Source organism: Parasteatoda tepidariorum, chromosome X1, assembly GCF_043381705.1.
Source record: "Parasteatoda tepidariorum isolate YZ-2023 chromosome X1, CAS_Ptep_4.0, whole genome shotgun sequence".
Lineage (NCBI taxonomy): Eukaryota > Metazoa > Arthropoda > Arachnida > Araneae > Theridiidae > Parasteatoda > Parasteatoda tepidariorum.
In genome coordinates this window covers 71,714,732-71,728,059 of record NC_092214.1, presented here as the reverse complement: position 1 = coordinate 71,728,059, position 13,328 = coordinate 71,714,732, and the positions used below count along the sequence as shown (strand labels likewise).

At 28.0% G+C, this 13,328-nt stretch overlaps 1 protein-coding gene across 1 annotated transcript in view; it reads left to right on the top strand.

The window, feature by feature from the left end:
* Positions 1-7,714, top strand: part of LOC107453845 (nucleolar protein 4) — a 66,754-nt gene extending 59,040 nt beyond the window's left edge. Inside the window, exons 8-10 of the mRNA XM_016070818.3 lie at positions 1,307-1,423; positions 5,220-5,403; positions 6,738-7,714. Of these exons, the coding sequence (XP_015926304.1) occupies positions 1,307-1,423; positions 5,220-5,403; positions 6,738-6,904 (468 nt within the window). The 3' untranslated portion in view covers positions 6,905-7,714. The remainder of the gene's footprint in view (positions 1-1,306; positions 1,424-5,219; positions 5,404-6,737) is intronic.
* Positions 7,715-13,328: the final 5,614 nt, after the last annotated feature.

Here is a 13,328-nt window from a genome sequence, read left to right as displayed (position 1 = left end):
TTTGATTAATTTTGAAATGAGTTTTGCTCGCAGCACTGCCATGAACTCTAGATAACATCATCTTACATATAAATACCATAAGAGAATGTCTATGAAAAATAAGGTTGCATCCTTTTACTGAAATGAATACTGAAGAAGCAATAGGAAGAATACTTAAGATTTTCTATAAAAACTCCTTATAATCAGTGCCACACCATCCAGATCTTTTCAATTTGAGAAAACAATTATTTCTCTAACATAAAGTTATTTTCAGTACCTGTAAAAAATACAGAACAGTTTATTGTCCATGTTTTAAGTCTGTAACGGAAGTTGTTTTCACGTAACCTAGAAAGTAAAAATCTAGTTGATGCCTAACAAGTTTTACAAATGAATAGCTCATATATGTTACACGCATACCAGGTTTTTCATAATGAATATTATTCTCTTATATTATTGATATTAATATGTATTTTTAGAATCCTTACTAAATAATGAAAACAAAAGAAAGTACTCATTAGGGGTCTCAAATTAGTGTTTAATTGACGAAAATAAAAGGCTATCGAAATCTGACAAATTACAGTACAGGAAGGCAGACGCAATAAACAATATATGCTTGATTACGGGAGGAAACTGATAGGAGTTCAAAGAGGATAATTGGAAATACCTTCAATTTTCATCAACCAGTTTAACTTTTTTAGATGTTACTTACATTCACCTTCCTCTACTTTAACTTTCCAAATTTCGGTAGCGTTTTATTTTCCTCCTTCAATTATTAATGTGCACCTCCTTCATGTGTATATTTTGTAGTCCTAGTTTCGATAAGAATTCTGAAAATACAAATTAAGGATGGTCTTTGACTCATCTAAGGGATACTCTGTCTATACATTCTGGACAAGGGACACTCTGGACAAACATGCGTCCAGTGGTGCCTCAAAATTGTTATAGTGGTGTTGGATCAAAGCACCTGGATCAGAAGCCACTTGTCAAATGTCGTAAATCTTCATCTATACATAACATACATGTGTGTTTCTATTTAAATTAGGGAAATATTGTGGTGATTAACTTATAACATGACAAAATTTTAAAAATATGAAATAAATTTTATGACAAAAGTTTATATACCACTATAATAATTTTGATAAAGCACTGAAAGCCCTGTTTAGAATGTATATACAGTATAAATGCAAATGTTTGTTTATTTTTGTGCTTTTTTATACTGTTTGTAAGTCGCTTTTATTCTTTATATTTAAAGTTTATTAGTTTAAAAGCATCTGATAGAATGATTATTAAGTTTGTTTTTCAAACTAAATGTGAAAATTTGTTATAGGGTCGGAATACACAACCCCACTTAACATCAGCTCTTGCAGAACAGATATTGGCAAATGCGTGTGAGAATGAGAGTCAAAATGCTAAAAGAATGCGACTAGGACTCAAACCCTTATCAGTAATTTGACTTGTTTAACTATGTGATTTTATTCATTTAATCCTATTCATTTAATCCTCCCTAACTCTTTAAAATTTATTGAAATGATATAAAATTCATATTTTACATCATATATCTTTTATTTAATCCTATTGTATTGCAATAATGTAGATTGTTACCATTGAATATTAGGGTAGTTAATTTTGTTGAAGTGGGAATAAATAATTTCATCGAAATTGAATTTCATGCAGAAAGTTTCAAATTAAAATAAGTTTATAATTAAAGGAACCCGCATAAGTCTTATGGAAATTAAGTCTATCAAATTTTCTAAACATTTAGCATCTTGTAGTTTAAAACAATTTGACGAAAAGCTTTCTTTGACAGTATATCCAAAAATTTATTGTTTTTTTCGAAATACGAAGTCTTAGACATAAATAATAATTCTCATTCCTCCAATAATCACGACATTAGCATTAACCAATGTGCACCACGTCGAGTTTGCACCACAGATTTTGCACATGTTATAGCCTTAATGAATGAGTGGCTAGCATTAACCAGCTAAATGAGTAACTAGCACTACTTCTTCACATCCACCCAAGCCATGTTGCGGACAAGCTCGTTCAAGAGTCTTTCACCACATTGACCGTTACTGCCCATATCTCTTATGTTTGAGGTTATGTTATCCCTTTTTGGACTTTGTATCAATGAAAACTTTTGATCAGAATGTTTTGAACTACAACATTTAAAATTTTCAGCTAATTTGACCTAGAATTAATTTCTATAAGATTAGCACGGGCTGTTGAAATAAATTAGAATATAGAACAAGCAAGGTATAATTCAAAATAGGTTTTTTTTAATGATTTCCTGATTGTAATAAAAATATTTTAATAAACAAAGAAAGGAAAAAGAAAAATTTAGAAAATTAAAAGGAATGTGCAACTGAAAAGAAAAAAGATCCCCGAAGCGCATTAAAATCATCGAGGCAAGTGTATAAAAAAGTTTATTTATTTTCGGTCAAGCAAAATTTATTTTCTGCCAAGCATTTGTTGCTAATTATTACAAATAATTGCCGAAATTTGCCGAAAATGATAATTTTATAAAATGAAAACATTGTAATTACTCTGCAATGGCTTTTTTTCGAAATTTACACAAAATGTCACAGGTAGAGGTCGAAGGAATCTCTGAAAATACGAAGAGGGACCCCCCCCGGATTTGTTTTATAAAGATTTCTTTATTAGCTTTCTTATAAAATTCCTTTAGACACCTTCAAAGTACTCTCCATTAGAAGTACTCTCTAAAGTACTCTCCTTGTCAAGTATTTTTTCCACTGTTTGATGGAGTTTGCTGGAAGATCAGTCAACTCTTCAACTTTTGTATCGTCCAGTACCCATTCTGTTTTTACTGCTCTCTCACATCATCAAAAAGTTTCTTTTTTGAATTTTATTTCCTTCTTGGAGACAAGAAAAAGCCGTACGGGGCTAAGTCTAGCGATTACGGAGGATGTGTAAGAGAGGTTATCCTTGAGAGACAAAATACTAGGTCATTTGTAAGGTCGTGTGGGCGAGAGCATCTCATTTGAAAATCCTTAATCTGTTGCACGTGCTCCAGCTCATGCCCGTCTCTTCTGAAATTTATTGCATCTTAAAACAACAATCCTTGTTGATTTTTTGGCAATTTTTTTTTTAAAGTTTTCAAATTTTCGAGACATGGATAGGGCCCACAAAGGGAGCATGACGTTCAGCACTCATCTAACTACCTTAACTACCTCACCGAACTATCTTAAAGTTGGCAAAACTACTCGAAAACTTGTGTGCGGCGCATAACCTCCTCCTTAAAAGCCTGCTAAAGCTTTTTATAAGCTTAACTGAATCTGCCGTTATTATTGCAATTAAATGCTTCAGTCAATTTATTTCTTATATTTCACTTTTTATTTAATTTTTTGATGATTTCTGTTTTTTTCTTTGAAAAGATTCTATAGTTGATATATTTACGTTGGGCATTTATAATATTGTAAACGCAGTTTTGCAGATACATAAAGTGACAAAAAACATGTCCATTCTCCCTCAAAAACTATAACTAGATTTTTCAGTATATTTCTTGAATTCCTAGACCAATTCTATAGTTGATATATTTACGTTGGGTATTTATAATATTGTACAGTTTTGTAGATACATAAAGTGGCAAAAAACATATCCTTCCTCCCTTAGAAACTATAACTAGATTTTTAAGTACATTTCTTGAATTCCTAGACCAATTATTCTTACAAAAACAATAATTGTTATTCACTTTTAGAAAGTATGGGGTGAAGGGTTAAAAATGATGATAATGAAACACCTGTACGTTGCAGTTTAATGATATGTATACTTTTATGAAAATATTATCGATTGTACGTACTATTAAATTATGTAAAAATATTATGTTTCGGCGTTTTTTCCCCATTGAGTCTTTCTTTGAGAGCCCAAGATTAAAAAGTGTTTTGTGAAAATCCAATGAACTTCTAAATAGATTTATTCAATGAATCATTGATTGCTAAATTTTCTTAGAATAGTTATTTGAAAACTATTAAGATGAAATTTATTATTTACAAGTTTCAGAGACATTGTTATTTCATTCAATCAATTTTATTCTATAAAATTCTATTGATTTACAGCTATGACTAAGAACTGTAAGCTCATAAAACTAAAATTAAAAATGCATTTATAATTTCAAATGAGATAAAATGATTTGCAAACTTTATGATTTATTAAAATGCATTCCAAATTTTATTTGTGATACAATAAATTATCATTAGTTACAGTTTGACAAATTTTCGTCTTTATATGTTTTGTCTTAATCCAATTTCGTCACTAACCAAAATTTCGTTACTGCCAAAAATTGAAATTAATATAAATTTTTGCTTGCCTCTTTATCTAAATTCCATGCTAAATTTTCAAATGTATAATGTTCAGCATAAAAGTCTTTTAACATTTTCTGTCGTGAAATATTTCTAATAAGCTTGGGAAATTAATTTAAGTGCTAGATAAATTTTCGAAAATGTGCATGCTTTAAAGAATTCATATCAGCCAGGAATAAATTCGATTATATTAGGATGAAAACTTTGAAATTGATTTTATAAAATTAAATTAGAAGCAAACTATAAAAATTATTACACTGCGCGTAGGCTGCATAGGGCTCTCGGAGAAAAAAAAATTCAGTTAAAATTACCGTACTCTATGGTAATGACGTTTCTAGTTAAAAGAATATAATTCTGGTTAATAAAACCAAAATATAAGTCATTTAAACCATTCATTTGGTAATTTCTCTTCTCATATAGGTAAAGTTTTACCGGAAATTCTAGAACTTAAAATTATAGTTCTTATTATCAGACAGTAAAAAATACAAAACTAAAAAGTAAATTTAACAGAATAAATGAGCTTTATGCCCAGTACTATCATTATCATCATAAATATCATTATGAAGTATCAAATTATGATGCATCAAATTGTACATTATTTTCTAAATTTTATCATATACTATAAAACCATATTTAACTGTTATTTTTATCAAAATCATTACCAAAGCACTTCGGTAAAAATTACTGATCTTTTTGGTGTTCCCATAGAGCCGGAAACACGGTGAATCTTATCATATTCTGGTAGTTTTGACCATACTTTTTCTCAGTGCGGGATGCACAAATGTAAACCTCTGGTCTTAAATTTACCCAGAAATAATCTTAGGTTTTTCAGTTCACTTTAAATTTTAATTTATTCAGCATTATAATGCTAATGAGTTCTCACAACTTTTATAACGCCCATAAAGATAAATTGTTCTTTATTAGGCTGAAGTAGAGAATATGAAGTCTGAACCATCACGTAGTCCTCAACCTGAGACAAATATTTTACAAAATACGTTGCGCCATGGCAAATCTTCCAGTTTACTAAATGGGTCTTCAGCATATTCATCTAATTATCGATTTGTTGCTGTCAACGGCCATGCAAGCTCTGTTACTAATACCAACAACGGTGAGTGTAGAGTGAAAAATTTTATTTCTTACTATGGATGCCGAAATTTGTCATAATCTACATAAAGTCGAAAGTAAAGTAAAAAAAAAAAAATCAACAACCTGATGTATAACTTTTGATTTATTAACATTTCACTTGCTGAATTAAAATCTTCATGTTATTAGAGACCGATCGGTAGATAAAAATTTATTACTGTAGATGTTACAGATTAAATATTTAAATTTGAGTAGTTCAATAGGTACGAAATCAGAAATGAAATGTATTTTCTTTGTCTAAGCGTTTATTGTTTTCAAATTATTTCAATTTATCAACAGCAAAAATATATTCAGATTTTAAATTTGTTACAAATTGAGTCCGTAGTTTATTTTTAAGAATTTTTATGAGATCCGAAACTACGTTATTAGGTTTTGAGCTTTCTGCTTTCCTACATATTTAACGCATTTAAAAATTCCTGTGTGCTTAGTTTTAATATACTTTGATTTACAAAGCTTAGAATAATAAAGCATGAGACTTATAACATAATATTAAACATAATATCTCATTTTCTGTAATAGTTTCAGTACCCTAATGCATAAAAAAATTTAATTTTTATTGAAGTGCAAGGAAACACTGGCAGTTCAGTACAGCAGCGCCACTAGCTAACACTTCCTAGATGGGAAAAAGCCTACGCAGGGGTTCCCATAATCGAAAAATCCGAAGCTTTAGTAGTCCGAACGTTGTGACATATTTCTTATTTCCCCACAGCAGTTAATGTTAGTTACGTCGGACTACTTAATTGAACCGCCTTCTCTTCCCTAAGAGGTGTTGCAACAGCTCCATCTTCAGATCTGTTTTTGTGCTCAGACTCAGATGGATCAGCCATTTTATTCCTTTCGTCATATTATTTATATTACACGTTAAAGTTTTTTCTTTTTAAAACGTTTTCTCAATAAAATGGCTCAAAATTTCAAAATCCAACCTCCACATAAGCTATGTTACAATTTCTGTCGATGTATTGCTTTTGCTTAAAATCCAATCTTCAGGGTACTAAACAGCCGAGACTCTGTACTAATACTGATGTCTGTACTGATACCGCATTGGCCGTTTGTCAATTAAGTTTGTAAATAACTTTGAAGCTACTGTAATAGTTTTCTTGCGAGTTTCTCATTTAATGCACTAACTGCCTTTTTTATGGATGAACAATTATGTAATAATTTTTTTTTATAAAATATAATATATTGGTCTTTATTGCGATTTTTTTAAAAAAATGAATGTATATGACTTAACTTGTTTAAATTATTTACATTTGACTTACTTTCTGTTTTTAATTTTAACCAAAGCACGTGAAATTTCAGGACCAACTGATCTTAGCATGAAGAAAAGCGTCAGTGGCATAAAACATAGCCTAAACTCATCCGAAATCACTGCTGTTAAACAGTTAATAGCTGGCTATCGAGAATCAGCAGCATTTCTTCTACGGTCAGCTGATGAACTGGAACAGCTACTTTTACAGCAAAACTGAAGTACTGCCTTCTTAAAACTATATTTGGGCATTTTAAAACTCAATATACATTGAGCATTGTGATCTATGAAAAAAGGGATTTTTAAGTATCATACTTTTCTAGTAAGGTTATAAAGAGTATTTTTTCAATCAACATTCCTTGATATCATTGTGATAAGAAATATTTCGGCTATGCCGATGGTTTTTCATTATTTCCAACGATTTCACTAACGGGTTTTTAATCATTCTACAACTGCCTTTTCATGCTTCTAGAAATCACTATTGTAATGTACATTCAACACACACTTTTATACATCTAAATGGCCTTTCAACTTTCATGGTGTCTCACATGATTGCATGATATCATGATGAATGCATATGCATTCTTCATGAATGCATTTGTATCCATTAATATGTTCTTACACATTGAGTCTGTATTGGTGCATGTGCATCTTTTTAGAATCATCCTATTAATGTATCTTTTAATCTAAAAATAACTAATTCTGCAATATTCTGTTCTTAAGATAAAGTTGCTCTTACTAATTGCTGTTTCGAAAGGGTGATTGCGGAGAAATTTTTTCCATTACAATACCAAATAAAAGCATTTATTTAAGCTCATCTCATTAGAAAGAAAGGAAAAACTCCGAACTGATTATTATATTTTAACTGATTATTGTACTTTTCATTTGCAATTCATTAGTATTAAGAAACTTATATCGTTAATATTCTAAGCTATCGTGGATTATAAAGGCAAATAATGCCTTCACGAGTGAATTTATTTGAAAAATTTTTCAATTAAAATAATTTAATAAATATTGTACTCAATTTTAATATCATAGTCTTTTAATTTGTCTAATTTTTTTTAATTACTAAAATATGCAAAGAATTCTAAATCAAAGTTTCAGTTTGAATCAACTGAACAAAATTACATATAAACCTATCTGAAGACGTTCTGATAATTTAGTGTTTAATTTTTATTTCACAATAATTTTCTCTTTTTCTAAGTGTTCTCTTAATGCTATTCGTTCATATATTTTAAAACCTTGTCTCTTACGTTAAAAATTTCAAGGAAAGAAAAATATTCAAATGTTTTTTTTCTTAGTTTGACAAGACATTAAAGAAGATACTCACTGTATGAGGCAATGTAATATCTAAAAAGATATTTTTGCATACTTGAAATAGGAAAAAAATAATGTTATAAAAATTTGGCTGGAATTTTAAATATTTAGCTATCAATCTTAAACTAAGCACATAAGTTCCTCTCAGCTAAATTGAAGTTAAATTGGAAAATACCTTTATTTCTATGTTCAAGAACTGATCATAGTACATATAACTGGACTAGGGTAACATAATGCTAAGCAATATTAAAAAAAAACCAACATGGGAAATATGTCTTCATATTTTATGCTGTCATCCAGTAGAAATTTTGGAAACTTATAAAATAATTATTTAGAAACAACACTGAGGAACATTTAGTTGAAAAAAATACCCCCTTTGGGAAAAATGTGTCGTATCACAATATTGTCTAAACTCTTCATACTTTAACAGGATTATTTCGAGAAACTTATCCATTGAAGAAGTACTGTTACAGTTAAAATTTCAGCCCTTTTTTGTTTTTATTTTATTTTTCAGATGAGGATTTTAAAATGTATGAAGAGATGATTAGAGAACACCCAGTAATCGTTAAAAAGGGCAATGTATATAAAAATATTTCTGAAGAAACGCTGTCCTTAGATCTGAATGCAATATCAATACTTCATAATGCCAAATTAATTGATAATGCTGTTATAAATATATAGTGGTGAATAGTTTTGTCAGTTCCTTTCTTCTTATTTACTTTCGTAAGCAGAGAAAGACTATTCAAATTAAATTATACATTTTAGAGTATTTAGAGTACTATATGCAGATACAGATAAAAAATTGTTATAAGATTGAAAAGTAAATTAAAAAAGTAATAAAATAATTTTCATTCATTTATATACATGATTGTTAATGAAAAACAATCATTACTAATTAGTGATCTTAACAACTATGAATCCCACTCCTGAATGGCTTTAAATGACAATAGAGATTTCTTTCAAATTTATGCTTTTAATAAAAATTACGTAATGTTTGTAATTCAATTCTATTGTATTCTAAAAGTAAAAAAGTAATGTAAGAAATGTTATTAATCAGAAATTCTTTATTTTAAATCTTCTCAGATTCTTGATATTCTCTGAAATGTTTTGATTTTTTTAAATTTAATTTTTGAAGTATGTATTTAATACTTGCGAATTTGTTCCTAAAATAACTTTTAAGAATATGCAACGGTACTATAGATTAGGCGTGAAATAAATAGTTTCAATGAAAAAGAGCGAAAGAAGGGTCTCCCCAGCCTTACACCCTGCTATTTTTGGCTATTAGATTTTTAGCCATAGCTTTTATATCTTCTTGTATGTGTAATATGAGTATGTCATGCATAAATTTTAAAATTTTACAAGCTTATATTGAGTGTTTTATATTAACAACTTCATATTAATTAGACAATTTAAGTATCATCCGAACAAAAATAAATTTATTAAGATAAATGTCAGTTGAACCAAATCACTGCCAATTAAAATTTCACGAAAATTTTAATATTAACCTTTCCTTAAATCGTTTTTAATTTTTCCAAACACATATTAATTTCTATTTTGGCATTTTTTTATTTATCCAATTCTTCCTATTTTGCATTTAAAAACAAACATCATTTCAAGTGCGATTTAATAAAAAAATTTATAATTTAGGAGAATAAAAAAAAAGGAAAAAGTTAACTCTATAGATTTTGGTATTTTGAAATATATTATGAAGTTACAACAAAATGTTACAAAGTATTTAATTTATTAGTCCAAAAATTTTGTCTTAGTTAGCATATAATTTTTTTTCTTCAAAAATCACATCGATTCATATACACTATTGAATCTTGGAATTTAGCGATTATGATTAATATGTTGCCTATAAAAGTAAACAAACTGTAAAAATTTTTGGATCCAGTTAGGTTTAAAGTACTGGCACTTGAGATGTATCATCCGCAAAATCCATTTTCACCGTAGAATATTATACCGTAATTATTACAGTAATATTTATTTATTAGAGTGATTGAATGATTTTGGAATAATTATTACTGCAACAATTATGGTATATCAGATATTTTGCTCCGCAACATGTTCCGTTGAAAATAGTTTTTACGATAAAAAGTACTGGCACACTGAGTGCCCTTTTTTACTGTAATTTGATCCGAAATTTTTTACAGTGCAGAAATAATTCATACGTGCGTTTTTACTAGTCTAGAAAAATGTACCACACTAAGTGCTTTATTCGATTTTACGAACTTAGTTACCAACTAGTTAATTCTTAGAATACAAAAGGTCTTGAATAAATAATTAGATTATTTCTGGAATATGTAGAAAAATCTTAGAATAGTTTTATCATTTCTGTTTCTTGCATATCATTTTTTGAATATTTTGGTTTATTTTATATTATTTAACATATACGTATAACATACATTCATTTTTGGATTATTTATAATGAATTAATTAATAATTTTAATAATGAATTTATATATAATTCTTGAATTAGTAATTATTAATTAATTTTTATAATTATTTTTGAAACAGTTTTTTAATATTTATGAATTATGTTGATCATTTTTGGAAGATAAAATTCCATTGTCAGCATTGTCTGCTTAGTATCAAAAAATATAATTAATTGAATACAAGTATTTATTTAATGCAAGTAATGTAAAAAATAATTTTTTGTTGATACGAGGCTTCGATTTTACAACGTAGATATTCCAATTTTAAATTAATTGTGAAAAGCCGATATATGTATGGCGTGATAATTGATTTAAAGCACTTTTAGTTTTATGAAAACTGTTGATAGAGAAATGCAAAACCTTGTGATGCTATTTTTGATTGTAAATAAAAATTATAATGTGTGGAATGATACGCAATTTTATCTATAAATGGTACTTTTGTAATATATTGGTTGTAACAATCTTAGTAATTTTCTTTGTATTGAAACACTTTTTCTTACTTCATATAACACCTTGCACTTGCATTCACTTATATATATTTATATTGCTATATATTCAACTTTATATTATTACTTGAATACTCAAAATGGGTGTTTATGTGTATAGAATGTTTATGAAAATGGCTACGTGCAATCTAAGTTTATTTGCTTGGTTAAGTTTAGGAAAAAGATTTGTTTCCTTTTAAATCGAGCTTCCATTTTATATTAAAGGAATAAGAAAAAGTTCCTGCCACCTTCTCCTTGGTAAGTAACTTGAGCTTTCTAAACGAGCTTCAAAAGTAGACATCATTTAAGTAAAGCTGAAATTTTTTTTTATTTACGAAGAAAAGTTTAGTTATTTAAAGGAATAATGGAGAACAACATTTCAAAATAAATTCAATTAATAGCATTCTTTTATATAGTGCACGGAATATCTCTTACATAATTTCTTGAAACCCCAAAGTTATTTTAAACCTATTGTCTTTAAATTTTGAAATAGTTAAAAAAAATAATGGTATGTATTTTTTGGTGTACTGTTATGGGTTTTATACTTTGTTTACGTCTTACGTTTTAAAACTAAAATTTATAGAAAATTCCTTCGAATGCAAATGTTATGAGTCAGACGGAAGATGCGATGATCATAAAGAAATACAGTGAAACCTCTCGTTACGGACATTCATAAAAAACGGATACCTCTCACTACGGACAGTTTTTTAATTCCACGTGAATCTTCCATGAAAAAACCATTCTGTGTCCTCTCCGAAAAATGGACACTCCTGTAACAGGAAACGGAATAGTTATTTATGCCCCAAAATATTATTTTCAAACTTTACAAACCGGACACTACTTTTTCTTAAACTGAAAAAATAACGTTTAAAACTGTCTATCAAAACTATGAAGAACTAGCATATTATATATACGATCTAAATTTTTTTGTCAAAACTACTGAGTGCGTTTTGGTTTTGACAACTCAATTAACAAAATTTACTTATAAAATTACTCTATTTCTAATTTATCATACTAATTTACTATAACTCTGGTTAGGTGTTTAAAATAGACCTTACACTATCACATTCTGGTTTAACTATATCATAAAAGCTGGAAATTAACATCTAACTAAAGTTACAAAAATTTGAATAGTAGCATAATTCGAACTAACTTTAATTGTAGCTTCAGAGACAGGAAGCAAACATTTTATAATGACTAACTCAAATTAATGTTGGGTATTAAGAAATTATGTAATTATAATTCATAAAAATAATATTGTTTCGTGAAGAAAACATTTGCTATTGTTCTTCACAATATTCTCTTTTCTTAGTAAATAATCTTAATATGAAATTAGTATCCATGATATTGCAAGATTATTAGTAGCTATTTTAGACTTTAAACATTCTCCAAAAATAAATATCACTTAAAATTAGTAAAAAACTAGTACCAAGCAAAGTTAGCCTTTAATTTTTATTTTAAACATTTTAAATGAATGAAGTTTTGTTATTGATTCGGGGAAGCTGGTTTTAGATGTAATTATATGCTTTTCTTCCGCATAAATATTTCCTATGAGCACTATATAAGTTATTTTCATTGGTGAGCTTTAAACATCGAAGTATTGCTTTCACCTGCACTGTTCCTAGATACTTTTTCACGACACTTGTGTTAATATTTTAAGGCTGTGAAGGAAGAGAACTTTTTTTACCTTCTAGCAATAGAGCAATGAAACAAATAGAGTAATAAAATAAAACGAAAACTAGTAAATAAATTAGCATTTATTAAGCGTCAATGTACAAGCACAAACTTGCCAAATAAATACATAATCATATCTTCATTTGCTTTTTCTTCCTAACACATTCATTGTAAAAATGATCACTATGAAAATAATTCTATTTTAATGACATATCAGTTATTGCAAAAATTTTAATTTTTATTATTGGAGAAGTAGTAATCCGATAATTATAATCCTGAATATAATCATTTTATAATTTTTTCTTCTCAATATTTTTTGTGCTAAATTAAAAAATAATTTCTACACATATCCTTATATTTGAGCTGGTACTTAAGCAATATTTATGGTTGCAATAATAGCGAAAAGAGCTAATAACAGAGAAATTTTAGTTCAATGCAAATAATTTTAGTTACTTATTATTAAAGTTAATAATTGAATCGGCTGGTTGAAGAAGAGTGGAAATCCAAACGTTCTTTTGTAGAATCGAAATATGTATCGTATTTTTCTTTTTTATATCTATCTTATTTATATATCTTATTAATATCTCATTTTAACTTAAAGAGCTAAGTAAAGGAACATGTTGTGGGATATATCAAAAAATCTTATTTTAAGAACATGTTATAATGCTTTATGAACTTGTTACTATTTTTTTTTGCATTGAAAAGCTTATTTTTTTCGCATTCATTAAAATAT